At 35.7% G+C, this 17397-nt stretch overlaps 1 protein-coding gene across 1 annotated transcript in view; it reads right to left on the bottom strand.

The window, feature by feature from the left end:
* Positions 1-89: 89 nt before the first annotated feature.
* ANXA10 (annexin A10) overlaps positions 90-17397 on the bottom strand; it is a 30350-nt gene continuing 13042 nt past the window's right edge. Inside the window, exons 3-12 of the mRNA XM_068942436.1 lie at positions 15324-15418; positions 10784-10897; positions 8734-8824; positions 7950-8029; positions 6077-6130; positions 5865-5958; positions 4336-4431; positions 3574-3632; positions 1346-1468; positions 90-536 (exon numbers count right to left, since the gene is read on the bottom strand). Coding sequence (XP_068798537.1) covers positions 468-536; positions 1346-1468; positions 3574-3632; positions 4336-4431; positions 5865-5958; positions 6077-6130; positions 7950-8029; positions 8734-8824; positions 10784-10897; positions 15324-15418 — 875 coding nt within the window. The 3' untranslated portion in view covers positions 90-467. The remainder of the gene's footprint in view (positions 537-1345; positions 1469-3573; positions 3633-4335; positions 4432-5864; positions 5959-6076; positions 6131-7949; positions 8030-8733; positions 8825-10783; positions 10898-15323; positions 15419-17397) is intronic.

Genomic DNA, 17397 nt, shown 5'->3' with positions numbered 1-17397 from the left:
AACGCTGTTCAAGAGCATAAAAGGTGAAGTATGAGAAGGGTGAAAGAAAGCAGAAATGTCATTTAAGGAAGAAATCATGCTGCTAACAGTAAATGAAGTAAAATTTATTTTCTCTCTGATGGAGAAGTGTGTAGGTTCTTTAAGAGGCTATCTGTATTATCTAATATATGGGATGTTAAAAGACAGAATAATTTATATTTGGAAACAGTTATTTCACTAATTGTTTTACTTATTTACATTTATCATAGGAACAGATACGATTTGATCAGAAGTAGGGATCAGTGTTCCTGACAGGAAAAGTTCATGTGCATTTTTTCCTGCTTCAAGAAAGATTTAAAATTAGGAAATGTACAGGACTAGCTTTTCTTGTAGTATAGGGACACCTTACAGTTATAGATTATTGTGCATAGCCTCAATTTCTACTTAGAACGGATTTTTTGAGACTTCAGAATTCCTCATCGTCTTGCTTAATATTCTTCAGCATCACCAGCACAGATGGCAAGTAAGGCACTCTCATAATGCCCGGAAGCAAAATGCTGCAAGAAAAGAATATTTTTGAGACTATAATTTTTCCTCGCTTTCCCCAGTTTGTGTACGACAAGGACTATGGTACTGTTGTAAGGTTTTGTAGAATATCTATAGTATTCTCACAAGGATTTTAGGCCAGGACTATTTAATTTCACATATCTCAGTTATTGGTTGTGCAGGCACCTAAAAACAATCTAGCTTTTAAAGGTTGGATCAAATCTGTTTAATGCTTCTCAAGTTCAAGCCTAAAAAATGATTAGGTATTTCTGGAAGTCTTACAGCTGGAATATAGCAACATAAACAAATTGCAAGTGTCCTATCAAGAGTAGTTTTTACAAAATTCAGCAGTGCCAGGGTTTTGACTGAAGACGCACAGCAACAATACAAGAGAAATAGTTTTTCTGAAGGCTGCTGTTTAAGCACAAGGATCGACCACATTTTGATCTCAGTTTCACAGTTGTGATACCAGACTAACCTTGCATGCTTGTGTCAAAGATGATGATATCAATTAGTGTAGAAACTACTCATGCAAAATATTCCCTAACATGCACTATCCTGCCCTGTTTATGTCCTCAGGCTACTGAGGAAGGAAAAAATCATGTGGGATGAGAGTGAGTTGAGAATTCACTTATTGAAGTCAGCCTGAGGCACTGAGTAAGATACGAGTTATGGATTCTATACATTACTGTTTTTCCATTTTTTTTTTAACCAAGTGATTGGATAGAGATTAAGCCTCAGTATTTTTCTGATAGGGTACCATACACACTCTGTATGGTGCCTGTGCTAAATATCTGCAAATGTGTGGGAAAAAACTTACTTTAATATCATGAAAAAGCGATTTCCCGTATCTCTCTTTGTATCGTTGTCTTATAGTCATCAGGTCAATTTCACTTCTAGCAATAAGAATCCTTATAACTGTTTTGTTATGAAACCCAAAATCCTAAAAAGAAAAAAAGATGTGAAGAAACTTGACAGTTTGACAATATGTGCTTGTCTATCTAAACATGCTCATATTTTACTAAATGGCCAATTATTGAGGCTGCCCATAAAGATATTCTGGATCTGAAAAGGCTCCAAGGAGTCGAAGCTTTTATTCTACAGAGTTTTCATATGCCTGGATAATAGAATTCACACTACCACATAACAGAAATCCACCAGGTGTCAGTGAACCCATGCTTTGAAACTTTAAAAAGAAAAAGCGGATGTTCTCTTGTTAATAGTCACAGGTGTTCAGTTTTCTAGTTGGCTGTTGCAGCTTTGTCTGTGGGAAATGTATCTACTGAAGCTATACTGAAGCCAGCAATCTGTTTCACAACAGCTGCTGCCCAGAGTGGCTTCAGAGAGGTGTTTAACCATTGTCTTAGAACTTACATAGCTTGTATTCAACTATTATTTATTTTAAAGCTTCTAAATGAATCCATTTTCATATTGTTATTGTATGGAGAATGGGGACATCTAGTGGGTAATAAAATTGATCAAAACAGATTTGGGGGGGGACTGATTACCAATTCAGATTGTTTGAAGCCAAATGGGTGATTTTATCAACTAGCCATTTCTATTGAAATGCAGTCCTCCAAAAAGCAAGGAGTAAAGAGATGTTGAAAAATCTCTATATGGAGAATTTGATACATGTTTGATGGAAAGACTAAAATCTTTCTTATAAGCCATTAGGGACTCTTATAAACCATTATGGACTATGATTTCAAGCATTAGAATCCTGGGTAGGCTTTATTATACTGTATTGTAAATGGAAGTATAAAAAACCTACTTGTAGAATCTGTACCTAACTTGATTGCAAAAACAGAAATAACTTAAAATTCCTGCCTTTCACTCAAAGTTTATCCACCTTTATTAAAATATTTTGTGAAAATAGTAAATATTAAAAAAAAGGGCCAATGCTTATTCTGAAGCCTTCGCGAGTTTTTTTCCTGCACAACACGCATCATCTGAATGTAATATAGAAGAAAACCATCTATATGATTTTTTTTTAAATTAAAATGAGGTTTTAACATGAAAACCAGTCTTGATGCAGGGCCTTTTGAGAAACATCTCTTTCCCTGATAGCTGGTATGTCCTGGGGTAGTTTCAGCAAACTTTTTTCTTGTCATCATATGCCAGAATCCAGTTTTGACCAGAAAAAAACCCCACTGCCTTTTCTTCTCTGCCAGCAGGGTCTTCCTTGGTCCTTTGTTGCCACTGTTGCTGGTTTAGCTGAAACAGGTAACAGTGGTAGTGGCAGCATCTGGAAGAGGATACTGGGACCCCGTTGAAGTGTTGCTGAACAGGTTTATGGGATAGTTCTGACTTGAACCCTACCTTTCCCATTCTGGCCCTAAAATGGTACTTCTCATTTTACCTGTGGCTGATTTTATGACTGTCTTTTATCTTGAGGCTTAAAATATTACATTTTTTATATAACATAATGTCTCATTATTTTCACTAATGAATGAAAAACAAAAGGAAATGTCCATATTGACCTCCAGTAGGAAATGTTTGTAGCATTCTTTGCATTTACTCACACTTCTTCTTGTCACTCAGTTGGTTTAGTATGTTAGCATTTATACACCGAGATAAGAGAATTTGCATATATGCACTGAGCCCCTAGGAAAATCTGACAATTTGTTTTCATGTAACACTAATTTATCATTTAATTAATAATGATACTTATTAAATCTCTAGTGACAAAGCTGCATAATAGGAACAGACTGTTGTAAAGTGCACATTGAGTTCTGCACAGCAGGGGGAGATACAATCCATAGAACATAAAGGTTTTCAAATTTAAGAAAAAAAGGATAAAGTTACCAGACAGATATTTTTAAAGAAGTCTAAATATTTAAACTTTTTACTTTTACACAGTTAAATCCCAACTGTTGCATATGTACTACTACTTTTAAATTGGTTTAGGTACCAAAAGCATTAAAACAAGCAATCAACACCTTAAAAAACTGAAAGCACTGGTTAATATGTGTTTGTTTAAAAATAAACAAGCAAACAAAAAATAGAAAAGTTACTTGTTATGATATATGAAGAAGAAAGACTACTTACATGTATTGCACTGTAAAGTCTATAGGCAAAATAGGAAGGCTTGTCCCGAACACAGAGAACTAGGAGAAAGAAAGAAAAGTTACAAGAGGAAAACAAAATGTTATTGTAAAAACATTTCTATTGGCTTTGGGCTCTTTGAAATATAAAGATGGGTAGCGCCACCCTTGATTCAGCTTAAAGTTAAGCTACCAGTTTTTACAAACATGACTATACTTGTCAGGTACAAACAGGGTGACTACAAATGGTTGACTAGATTCGTCAGCTACTTTTTGAGTACTCACAGCTGTTGCACAGAAGGGCTTACTAAATGTTAATGAAAACGCTTGCATGACATCTCTGAGGAAATATTATTATCCTTTTTTTCATACATGTACATGGGAAACCAAGACACATAAAGCTTAGAACTCCCTCATATACCACGGAAGTCCCCAGATTTTTGCCAATGATTTAAATGTATATGGGATCAGTTACTAACGCACTTGTTATCGATCACACAGGAAGTTTGTTATCAGATAACCAGTATTAGCCCTTTTCACTCACAATTTAGTGCTGCATATATACATTTTTAGATTTACACAAGCATGGAACAGTATTTCTATACAAATATCCTTTTCTATATCCAATAATTATCTCCCAAACTTTTAATCACATAATATAGGAAAGTGGAGAAAAATATCAGAAAAAAATACATTTTTAATGCGTCAGAGATACCATGCCAGATATTACAAGATTACTGCGAGTATAAAATAATATTTTTGTTACCTATCGCAACCAGTAATTCTTGAAAGTATCCATCATAGCATTCATTAATGGCATCTACTATGTCTTGCCCAGAGATATTTTGGAACTCCTGAAAAACTTGAAAGAAAAAAAAATCTTTCTTCATTCCAGCTCAGTAAGAGAGTGATCATCAACCTCCCTGTTTCCTGTCTCTCCCAGTACTATAGCTATTGAGTTTTTTTTTTAGTGTTTCATTACATGAATATCCTCCACGTAAGGTAATTTAAATGAGTACCTTGAAATCTGGCTTCCAGGAGTTTCTCCTCTGTGGATTCTCCAGTATACCACAAAGAATCAACTCATGCCAAAGCCTCTTTTTCACTGAAAGCTCTAATACATTCTTCATCTAGCTACCTCTGTTTACAATGCTTTTAAGAACTCCATGTCTTTAAGACAACTTCTATGCTCCAGCTTGCCTCAAATCGGCCAAAGGTTCAAAAATTATGGGAAGCCACACTAACGTCACTTCCAAGTACCCAGACTTACACACACAAATATACAGGGCATACTACATAGGCTTTAAGAAATGAGGAAGATTGTCCGCTCATTGCTCCCTGTAAAGCTTTTGGAGGACTGTGTTTTACAGGCACAGGTATCAAATCTCTAGTTCAAAGAGGGAGCATAACTAGGTCTGTTATGCTACATCAATCCCATCACTACTAATCTCACAGAAGTCACGATAGAACAATTATTTGTTGATTTGTGACAGTAATTTTCAAGGACTGCTATAAATTGGCATAAGAAACACAGCTGGCTGCAGAATAGCAAACTTGTCCCCAAACAGATTCTCTTCCCACTGCAGAGCAAAAGACATCTCAAACTTGTCACCAAACAGGTATGAGATATTTTCTGTTCCACAGTGCAAGGCAAGTCATATATACATTTTTTTTTTTTGCAATCTGTAATTGTGTCTGACTATCTAGCTTTAAATCAAAATGGTCCAGTTATGTTTCTGTCTTTGTGTGTGTTAATTAAGAGAGAGTAGATGTGGATCTTAGAAGTCCGCCTATCAAAAAACTTATTGGAAAGGTCCATGGAGAAGCATCTACACAGCAATGTGTTTGACGTACTGACAGTTGTCGAAAATACTCCAACTGCCTCTGCTAACCAGCTTTCACCCATAGTAAAGAGCAATTCAGGAGAAATGAAGAAAACTGTTCAGAAATATCTGCCTCATCCTGCTGCTTGTGTTGCATATAAAGTCAGTGCAGCCATAGCCCATGTCTTCGGACATGGTCTTCTCTCTTTCAGTAGACACTGTGGTATCTGTCTGTTCTATCTACATCTGTCTGTAGTCATCAGGCAGAGTTCAATTTTGCATTACTTCCAAACTCCCATTAACATCATTGGAAGTTGAGAGCTCAAAGAATTCACATTTAGGTTCTTGGATGCGTAAAGTTTCGGACTAATACTCTGCACATTAAGCTTCCTGGTATGTAAACCATGGTTTTTTTAACAAGTCAGATTCTTCCTCTCTACTATACGTTCGAACAGCTGAACTGTTGGATTACCCATCCACAACTGCTGGTAACTCCTGTTGCAGAGAATCAGTTGCAGCATGTTTTTGTGTTCTCCTGTTTTCTGCTGACATGCTTCCCACAGGATCTAATACACCAGAAGAAGAAAAAAAATGCCAAGGATTGTTAAGTCCTAAATCACTTTTCAACATTTGTATTTGTTCTTGTTTTTCATATTTGAGAAGCTGACGTCTGACTACATTTACCATCGCATCCTGAGCAGCTGTAGAAGGATCTGCATATCCTTCCATTCTTGTTCCCTGGAAAAAAAGATACATTTTTTTTCAACAGTTTAGCAGATGAAGCTTTCTCTGTATGATGATACTTATCATTTCTTGAGAGATCACATACATATTTTTACATTGGATCACTGTATTAAAGAGTTAAAGGTGCCACTGCAAAAAATATCCTAAAGCTGTCATGTTACGTCCTCATTTTCTCAGAAATCCTGAGAAACAGAGAAATCCTGGAACGACAAGGGGTCTTATGAGAGGAAGAAAAGGTGGAAGTGGATACATTGGCCACATAAGCCAATCCCCTTTTTAATCCCATTTTAAATAAACTCACTCAGCAGTCATTCACTGCTTATTTCTTATCAATATACTTATTACCAGGAGAAGAATCTTTTCTCAAATTTTTTCTCCCTGCCCAAATTGTAGGAGCAAATATATCAAATAATGGTTATTCTGCCTGCATATTAACTTCACCTAAAATTAAGATTCAAGACTGGGAAATGGTTTGGCCTGTTCAATACATAAACCACGGAAGAATAATTCTAGTTTTCCCATACATTTAATAGCTTTTCAGTTACACAAATTAAGCTGATAGGAATTATTAATCATACTATGATCTGAATTATATGGTTGTTAGAAAAAGAAAAAAAAAGCACCCAACTTTTACACTTGCTTTTTTAACCATAATCATCTGGTAAGGACACAAATCAGCTGGGGGTGCAGAACTCTTATCATTCTCAAGCAGGAAGTACTAACTCTTCCAAAACCTTTCAATTCCAGAGGATTTTGTTGCTATGTTTTTATTGATGGGTGATTGCCTCATTGGGGACATCAAAATCATAATTACCATACTATAGCAATTGAATAATTTGCTCTCCATATGCAAAGACTTCTGGCAGCAGTTATATGTGTGTGCTATCGGTCACAAGATTTAAACTAAGTGAAAACAATAGGATTCTGTAAAAGGCATTAAAGGATGCACTGAAAATACTGATACAGAATAACAGCCTTTCTCTTAAGTTGAATGATAGTAGAACTAGAAATGGCATATTTTAACGAAATACCACAGACTTTTAATGTAAGACCATATCATAGTCGTTATCTTGAGGAAAACAGCAGTTAGATCTCTTTAGTTAAATAGCTGCCGATTTCAGTCGGTGAATATTCAGTGAATATTTGCTGTTGAAGAAAATATGGACTAATACAGGCAGAATAATTTAATTTAAATTTGTTCTGTTGACAAGTAAAAATTTACCACCGCTTTAATAACAGTGAGAAGTGAGGTCACTTAACCTACTACAGCTGTTCATTTTTTAAGCATAAAACAGTTTTCATTACTATAGGAGAAAAGAGTTTTCATTACTATAGAAGAAAAAATGTTTCTTGCTTATAGCTTCTACATTTGAAACATCTGCACTTTATCTCTTTACCTCAATGAAGCCCACCCTGACTTCAAATCTTAGTAAGAAACATTTTCCCTTCTTTTATAAATATGTATATTTATGTGTATGTACATACACACACATATATATGTATAGAAATCTAGACACCTCTTACGTATGCTATTATCTCCTGACTGTGCTTTTGTCATTATTTCTTACTTCAGTTTACAAAACATTTTGAAGATAACGAGCACAGTGACCATACCGAGAAAAGTCACGTAAAAGTAGGAGAAGGAATTCAAATTCTTTTCCTCTTCTGCTCTTTTCCCTCTTTTCTTGTTGAAAAGTGCAACCCTGTAGAACTATCTTGAACCACAGTCACCTCTAAAATTCAAGACTCCTTGAACAATATCAAAAGTTGTTCTGAATTTTGTAGGAAAGTAAGTCATACTATTTTACAATACCTGAGCAAGGTTCATAAGCGTATCTCTGAAGTGACCTGAAGTCTCAGAATCAATATCTTGTTGAAGATCATTATTATAGTCTAGGTTAAAACAAAAATGTATCACCTATAACACAAACGCTCTGAATGAAGATTAACAAAGAGAGAATAAATAAATAGGATGCAAATACTTGCAGCATGTTGATATTTGTCCATTTTCGAATGTCATTATTCTGCAGTAACGTGTGTACGTTCTGCATGAACCTAATCTTATTTATGGATCGCAGCCCGGCTGCCGTGGCTGGCCCTGCTCTGGGTGCCATGTTTGGGCCCCATGGGGCTGTAGCCGCGCTGGGGTCCTGCCCGGCGGCCCTGCCTTCCCTGTGACCTCCAGCACTCCCTGCTTTTGCAGAGCAGCCCTGCTGCTCGCTGGTAGGTAGTGCTCAGAAATGCCTCATCAAGCTAGGTGAGTCGAGTGTCCAACTTGCATTAAGCACTTGTTTGAAAAATGGCCTTTGTGCTTTTCTTGAAAGGAAAAAAGATGCACAAAAACTTCTGAAAATCCCAACATGCGGCTTCTAGGTATTTCAAACATCACAGGCTGCACTACTTCTCTAAATTATTACTACATATTTTAAACTTCAAACATTTTGCTTCAGCCTTCTATATATAGCTATTGGGGGAGACGGAGAAGAAGGGGTTAGTTTTGAGAAGTCCTCTTTTGTAGTCCCCTCTTTCACTCAGGCTAATACATCCAGAGCACAAATAACGTAACTACTACTGTACACTTGTAAAAATAAAATTACGCATCAAGTAGGCTTCTTTCATCTGGAAGATCTCCATATTTGATCTTGAGGCCAATATATCAATTAGACATTTTTCTTCCGTGTCTACTCCCTGTATGAAAAAAGTAAATAAGCAAAGATGTTACTAGTAGAAATTATGGCTTTCAGAAGAATACCGTGCATCTATCAAAAATAAGAACAAAATACCAGTCTCCGCTGGAGACTGTACGTATGGTATACTTTTGCATAGTTTACTCGTTTAAATAGAAACTGATTTTAAATTAGTATTAGAACCCTATATTGCAAATATACTCTTGCTTAATCTGAATTTGAGTGTGCACATTATTAAGTGGGGAATGAAGCAAGCCTAATGTTGACAGAAACATACTGGGAAGAATTTCAGAGCTTTAATAAGAACTTAGGATTTATTGCAAGAAATCAAATGCAAAGATCAAGCACACATCCATAGCAGGTGTTCAGGCAATCTGAAATGGATGTAAGCACCAGCAATACGTTGTTCTTCTAGCTTCTTTTGGGAGGGGGGTTTATTTCAAAATCTTTTTAGTCTGTAATGTTTAACATAGGACTTGGTATTTAAAGGAAGCATGGCCATGTATGTTGTGCTGCAAATTGTTGTATTTTCCCACATGATTTGAATTCATTCCCACATGAGCTTGAATTGAGATCAGATATGCTGCTTTCGATAAGCACATGTATATGGTTGATGAGTATTCTACATTTGGGATAATGGGAGAATGTGACATTGATCCCTGTAAACCCTAGGGTTTAGCCTGTAAACCCTAACACATGCTCTTTACTTTAGCCATATGAATACAAATCAAGATAGAATACCCTAAGGAAGTTTGAATTTGAGCAACATGCAGAAAAAATATGATTTTGCCAATCCAATCAGTAATGTCAATGAAAGCCATACTTCTGATGCTACCGATGATATTTCACAGTCTTTTTATTGCCAACTATAATTAAAAAATATATTAGTAATTCTAGAAAAAGTTGCAACAGTTTCAGTATCTAAGAGACATGAAAAAGTAAGAATTCAGCAATTCAGCAATTCAGGAATTTCCTGAGAAAGAATTTGCAAAGGATTATTATTTTTGATAGCCAACAGTGGACTTGTTTTCTAAGAACTTGTTAAAGTGTTTTATGAACTGATTTGTGCCTTTGGCATCCATACTGTCCTGTGGGAATGAATTTCACCATTTAATCACATGATGTTTGAAAAAGTATTTACTTTTGTTTGTTAAAAACTTTAGCTGCTTAAACAGCGCAGGCTCAGATCCAGAGAAGAAAAAAATTTTTTCTTGAAATTGTGAAATCAGTTCAGTTTCAGTGGAATGATCATTGCTTTGTCACAGAGTAATTTTTAAACGCTTATGCAAGGACATGTTCTTCTGAAGAAGCATCAGTCTCTGAATTCAGAGGTGAAGCAATAGAGCATGGCACTGGGGCCAGGGAGTAAGAAAAACATGCAGGTTGCTGCTCCCTCATCATCCCCCAAATGCCCACTCTCATGACAGACAGGAACCTCTAGGTGAAAGATTGAGTAACTGTGTGGAAGAGAAGTTGTAGTCTCCAAAACTAGGCCAGAGTTTTGCAATTCTGGGAGAGGAGGCAGGAGCAGTGTAAAGAAACACTGTTCAGTTTGTTTTTTTCTAACAGGGATTTCACTGAACTGGATCACAACACAACACTGTTTATGCTCACCTGTGACTTCCTTGCCAAGACTTAATGCAGCTGCTCAAATGAACCTTGTTCATAACATGCATAAAGACTTACAGGATCAGGGCCTTGCACTTCCCTGTATAAATGTTTCTTCAGCTACCCAGTTTACTACAGGTGCTAAATCACCTGTACTTTTACATGACTGAGATATTTTAACATACCAATGAATATACCTCATATAGTTCTGTAGTTGTCATATCCTAGTATACAGGAAGTACCTTTCCAGCAGTCTATCATCCATTTCAACGTCAAAAAAAATCAATTTAACATATGTTAGGTAACATAGTCAGTGACTGTGACTCTAAGTAATTCAGAATTAGACAAGTACCTTCAAGGCATGCCAGAGCTCATGAGCATCATAGGAAGCAGGTGGATACATCAGGCCAACCATGACTTCTTTGAAGTGATGAGAGAGATTGTCTTTTAGGTCTGTTATCAAATCCTTATAACGGTAGGGGGCGGGGGGGCAAAAAAAACAGTCAGGAATATTTCAATAGTCACACTTCTGGTTAAAATTAAGCAACAAAAATCTCTTCTTTAAGTAGAACCTACTCCTTCTAATAATATGGGTGAGATGACTACAGACACACAAGCAAGTAAAGCATGTAGGTTTGTTGGGTTTTGCTTCATTAGAATACAAAAGAAAATTCAGGGGTTTGTTAAGAGCAAATACTACCTAATAAAGGCTTTGAAACCTGAGTACCAGGGCAGAGCATCTGTAACTTCCCTTGACATATTCCCTATGTGAATCCATGGGAACTAAGTATATTTGGAAATCAAATCCCATAAAGCACAGGAGATTTCTTGTGCTTTTTCTCACTGTTATACACTATATGAATTTTTTTTTACAGATACATATTGCTTTCAGTACCTAAAAATATCTGCTTTGGATTACTGGAAGGTTATATGCTTCAATTTATGCATTATATTGACCAATTTTGACAGATGCTGGATTAATAAAAAGCACCTCCCCTCCCCTATGTAGGTGCCTCAGTATTCACTTGCCGGGTAGTTGACTAAAGGAGGAAAGTTTCCGTGCCCACTCTCCCCTTACCCATTAGAATCCTTCAAAACATTAACAATGACAAAAGCTTGTTAGTTATACTATTGCTACTTTTGAGTAAGAGGATGCTTGTACGCTGATTTTCTTTTTTTTTTTTTTTTTTGGTACACCACTGAACAGCTACCAGATATGCTCTGACCTAAGTCTGAATTTAAAGGAACACTGGAAACAGTTCCCATCATATAAACTGAGATGCATCTTTACAGGCCTATACTTCAGCTTTGAACACATATCTGACTATAATTACATTAGTAGCTAGAGTAGCAAGGAGGGAGGAGACATTAAAAAGTTAGATTTATGATGAAGAAACAATATGCAGCTTTCACTGAATGCACACTAGATGTATTCGACAACAACTAAATCACACATGGAATACAAATTAATTCATTAAGACATTTCACTTCTGACAACATGCCTGTGGGAAAATGGATTAATAACACAAATGGATACTAATTAAAAATTACCTGCAATCAGAACTAGGAAAAGTGAAGTATTGAAAAATAAGAAAAGACAACTCTAGGTTGTCATTATTAACATTTCATAATTGTCTCTGCTATGAGAAATCCTTGAAGGCTAATTGTTAGAAGGAATCTTAAAGCCTGTATGTATATCTGAATCATCCAGTCAATTCATGATCTTCTTTTCAACCTACTTCTCCTTCTACTGTGTTCCACTTTACATTTGGTAAAATGAACATGCACAGTGGCTACAATACTGAATTGAAATTAAGAGGGTGGTGTATAGGACTGATGAGCTTACCGTATATTAAAGTGGGAGGCTAAAATCATTATTGCCTAGCTGTCTGTCATCTTTCTCCTGCAGAGTTTACCAGTCATAAGCAGGGACTGCTGAATGGTCCATGCTATTAATACACCATTGGACAAATAATTGGACAGTCCATTAATACAGATTACAAGTGATGCAGTGTTATCACTGATACGTTACGAAGTATCTTCTGAGTAAACTGCAGCAGTTCAGAAGACACATCAGCATACCAAAAGAAGTTCAGAGGCGGCACATCAGAACACAGGTTCAGCAGTTCCTGCTGCAAGACTTTGAGGGATACAACTTTTGAGGAATAAGTCAAGCAAACTGCAGGGAGCACTAACCGCCTTGGCCATTTCAGCATATCCACTATCAGAGGTGAGTCCAAAAATTCAGCATTCCTGTTTCACTCCTGAACTAGATGAAAACTAATTTGTACTGAACCCCATTTCCATGTGATTAAAGGTGGGATTAGTTTAATGATTTTCTGAGGGGAAGTATCAAGAGTAGCTGCCAAGAGTACCCAGTACTTAATTGATCCATTTAAATCAAAATTGTGGGTGTGAATACAAGACTGGGTCCATGAGTTTGAGAATCTTCAGATTTTCTCCAGCCCATTGCTGGAATATAAGAATAGTTTGCTTGCCTTTCCCTTCTATTACTAGTCATTATTTTAGGGATAAAATATTTAAAAATGAAATCTGAGTTTATCTTTCGCTTTTCATTTCTTCTAGATTGAAATACTCCAGAGAAAGGTTAGAGGAAATTTTTGTGAGAAAGTAAGTTAAACAACTGGTGAAAAAAATATTACAAGTCAACTAGGAGAAGTCCCTTTGCTCTGGTCTGGGTGTGCTCAAGAAAAGGAATCTAGGATCAACTAGCTCTTTTTTTTTTTACCTAAAGATGGTAGCGCCTCCATTTTTATGCATTTATTCTTTTTTTTTTCCCCTGTAAATTTTGACTGATTTTTAAACATAACTGGTAGAGAAGAAATCATTAAAAATATAAATTTGTAAACTATTTTTTGACTACAGTGTTTGAGAGTCTTGCAAGGTATCTTGTGCAGTTGAAGAAAAAGTATCTGTTTGATATTGCCTGGTTAAAAAAATGCCAACTGCTATGGATATCATAGGAAGATGCATGGTTCAACGGTTAAGGAGATAAATTAAGACCTGAAAAGGCTGGGCTACAGTGTTCTACAATCATAGGCAGCTTTGGGTAACTTCACGTGCTTTAGTCTTCTCCAACTAAAACTTCATAAGGAATGTTGTGAGGATGCACACTGAAATTGTGTGGTTCACATGTGTAATGGGAACCTAGTAAGTACTTCATGATAGAAAAATACTTTTAATCATGCAGATCCACTGATTTCAATCATTGTTATAGTCTTTGAAAAGTAAGAACACCTGTGATTGTTACAGGTTTTTTTTAAGTTTTATATAAAATATACACATCTTTTCAAGGCTGCATCTTAAAACATCACAAATATTATATCTTTTAATTTTTGTAACAGTCCAAATATAGCCAAAGACTCCTTATCTCCTAGAGGTCAGTAACAACACAAAAATCAGCCCACTATACTGATTACATCCATCTCGTCTTTTCCCCCCAATTCTAAGAGAGCAAGTTAAGTGTGCCAGCGTATGTAAAGGTCCACAGTTTTAAGGTATTTTGTTTTCAAGATGACCCAAAGGCTGCCTCTGAAAAACTATTCAGCTACCCAAAGAAGAAAATACCTACTTCATGTTGCTAGTGTAAAAGACTACCACAATCAGCAGTTAATGTAGAGTTTTTAAATTAACAGTTCCTAATTAACTCTAATTAAGGCGGATGGCTGCGTGGCAGGATTTCTGCAAACTCACTGTCCTCATTCACACTGATGGATTCAATAGCAAGCATGCACTGACCTTCAAGGCATTTTTCCAGTGAGCAGTTAGTTTTTCAGGTTTCTGATGAATCAATTGCTGAAGAGGAATAGGGTGATCCAGAGTCCAAGGAAACTGGATTTTATTTAAGATGCTTAGCTAATTTCTATTATGGTTATGGGCATGTCCGGTCCGTTTAATCATAGCATTTTCCTTTATCTTTCCAATAGTATCTAGTTTCATATAGCACTTTTCATCGCTAGACTTCAAAGAGACTTTACAAAGGACGTTACTATTATTTTCACGCTCATATGGCTGGGGTAACTGAAGCAAATTCAGGGATAGCAACTTTTCCAAAATCATTTAGTTAGCAATAGTAGATCTGGAAATAGAAACAGGACATCTGTCTCTGTTCATATGTTTAAGAACTCAGACTGTTCTTCTGATACGCTTTTCATGTGTTTGAGTGACACAGACTTAATTGTCCAGTAGTTCAAACAAAAAAAAAAACCTTTCCTTCTGTTATATGTAAAAAATATAGATAATATACATTTAGAAAAAATATAAAAGCTTATATATTTTGAAACACCATTCAAGGAATTATAAATTTAATATTAAGTAGTTCAGACAAGTATTATGCTTCGTGTATGGACAGAATTACATGCTTAGAGGTCTGAGAATGTCAGTGCTTGATATGAGAACATAAATCAGTGAGGGAATAAAATTCCAACTACATATACTTGATGGGATGGTGTTTATGTTTGGTATTTCAACTAAAATAGAATATTCTTTCATTATATATTCCAGAGACTTAAAAAAAGTAATATAAAACATCCAAAAAACACATGCAAGAAGAAATATGTCTTTCCAAAGATTCTTGCTAGGTCAACAGATGAGCTGAGTGAACGCTACAGAAGCAGCAGCTTTTCATGTGCCTTTTTCTTCCCTTTTCTTTTTGTGTAGCAGAGGTGCTTAAATTCTACTGCTATATAAATGACAATTTGAGACTTTCAGAGGTATTGACAGTTATATGAGCAAAGTTGTGTGCCTATCTGCTGGTTGCCAAACAACTGTCTGCCAGGGTTTTGCTTCCAGTGACTGACCTGACAGGAAGTCCAACCACAATAAAGACAGGAGAGAGAGAAGTAAGAAAGTACAAAACGGTTCTGTCATACCCTGCCATACATGTCTCTGTATGCTTCTGCAATCATAAGTCGTTGTGAATTGCAACGCTGCGTTAGGATATCAATCAACACGTCTTTTTCACAACCTAAAAAGGAAACAAGTCTAAATCAATGAAGTGGTGTTGTTTATTTATATTTGTGGTTATTTATATTTTGTTCAAGAACATTAACCACACTTCTTGCAAACTAACAAACAAAAAAACCCCCCCAGCAGATTAATATCCCACTGGTATTTACCAACATCAATTATATTTACCATGCTTATGTACCTTTCACTTGCTGGTGTAATACCAGCAAATAGACAAGTAATCTGTATTACTATTATCAGATGTATTACCACATCTCTCAAGGGCAATGGTTTGAAAGCATCAATAAAATAGATAGTGGCTTCATCAAATTAGAATTAGACATACTAGTAGCATTTGTGGCTGAGCCTGGGAAGTCATACTTGTATGCCCTGTTGAGGTTGATTATATTATCATTTCAGAATTAGGGATCTCATTTAAGGCAATGACAATTTCCAGTCAGAGCATTTGCTGAAAAAGTGAACAATGTATTTTCAGAGGAACTGTACAAGACAAATTATTAATTAAAATTATTTCAAGAACAATTTCTGAGCCTATTTTTTGAAAGTTACCCATGATCTTTTGCTTAATGGCTAGAGCTTCCTGCTGAGCTTCTATAATCATTGTGACTGCTTATCAGAAAAAAAGAAATGAATAATATATTCTGAATTGTTTAAAATCAGTTTTGTATTTTACTGCCTTCCCAAAAGATGGCTCTTGGTAATTTCAGATAGCTAAGCTTTTCAATGACATTTCTGCAAAAACGTATCCCCAGCGTAAATCAATTGATTTTGATAGATTTGCAACAGAGAAGAACTGGACTAGAAAGTATGGGGTTCAGGTAGCATCTCAAGGCAGTAGGACAAAATATCTCATGTTTCCACCAATTATTGTTTTATACATATAAAAGAACACAATAACTGTGTATATCTCTCTCTCTCGTATATACAACTATATATATGTGTGTGTGTATATTTGTTATAGATATCTTTTATACCTCTTAAAGATTATGCAGATTTTATTATGTGTCTTTAACTTACAGGTTCCATTTTGACACAAATTTAATTGTAGAAAAAGAGAATTATGATCTCTATTATTTAATTAGCAGAGGCTGATGAAGGTAACTAAACGTCTGCTACAAAATTATCAATAATTCCAAAGAGAATTTCATCAATCAGTTATGCAGTAAATTATCTTTTTTCCATGTTGACAGACAAAGTCTTTTATTTGCTGATTACGCAGCAGGAGCAGGTTTAGCTCTCTTTCTTCTGGATGATGTAGTTACCGTTATACCAGCTTTTCAGCTCTGCTCTGGTTTCATATCAATTTGATTCATTTCCATCAAACTCACAAAACTGGTATATTACTGAAACTCTGTGTATAAGGATTTCTTTTTACTTTTCAGAAAATAATTATTGCTAGGAATCTGTAGAGCTTATATCGTCTATACGGTAAAAACTAAGGAGGATTCAGGACATTATTTAAACATCTAAATAACTTCTTTAATTTCTCTAATACCATTGGAATCAGTGGGATAACTCATGTGACTGAATCTCATCACAAGGATAAGTGTTGTGTGCAAAATTTGTCAGGGGAGGAGGTGTGCCAGTGTTTGTAAATACTATGGAGACTTACACTCCTCTGAAACTGAACTTTGTATTTTGCAGATTGTCCTGAAACTAAAACTTTGTTCTATGTACTTTCATTAGTAATGAAAAGTAAGTTTAACGCACTTGTATTTGCAGCATTAAATGAAGAGAATTAGCTCTGTGCTGTCATCTTAGAAACATCACATTAAAGGTACTGTTTGAAGTCTAGCAAAATGTTTAAGTAGAACTTTTTTTATTTTTAGCCAACTTAATCAAAAAAAGGTATTTCAGACTGTTCTTGATTAATAATACCCTTCATGGAGTTTCATTTGACATTAAGTCTGAATCCTCACAGGTTTCCATTAAAGAAACTGAATAAACAGAACGCAAGATTCGGTGTTGTGAGGCCCT

The sequence above is a fragment of the Struthio camelus genome, chromosome 4 (genome assembly GCF_040807025.1).
Source record: "Struthio camelus isolate bStrCam1 chromosome 4, bStrCam1.hap1, whole genome shotgun sequence".
Taxonomy (NCBI): domain Eukaryota; kingdom Metazoa; phylum Chordata; class Aves; order Struthioniformes; family Struthionidae; genus Struthio; species Struthio camelus.
This window is presented reverse-complemented; position numbering and strand designations above follow the sequence as displayed.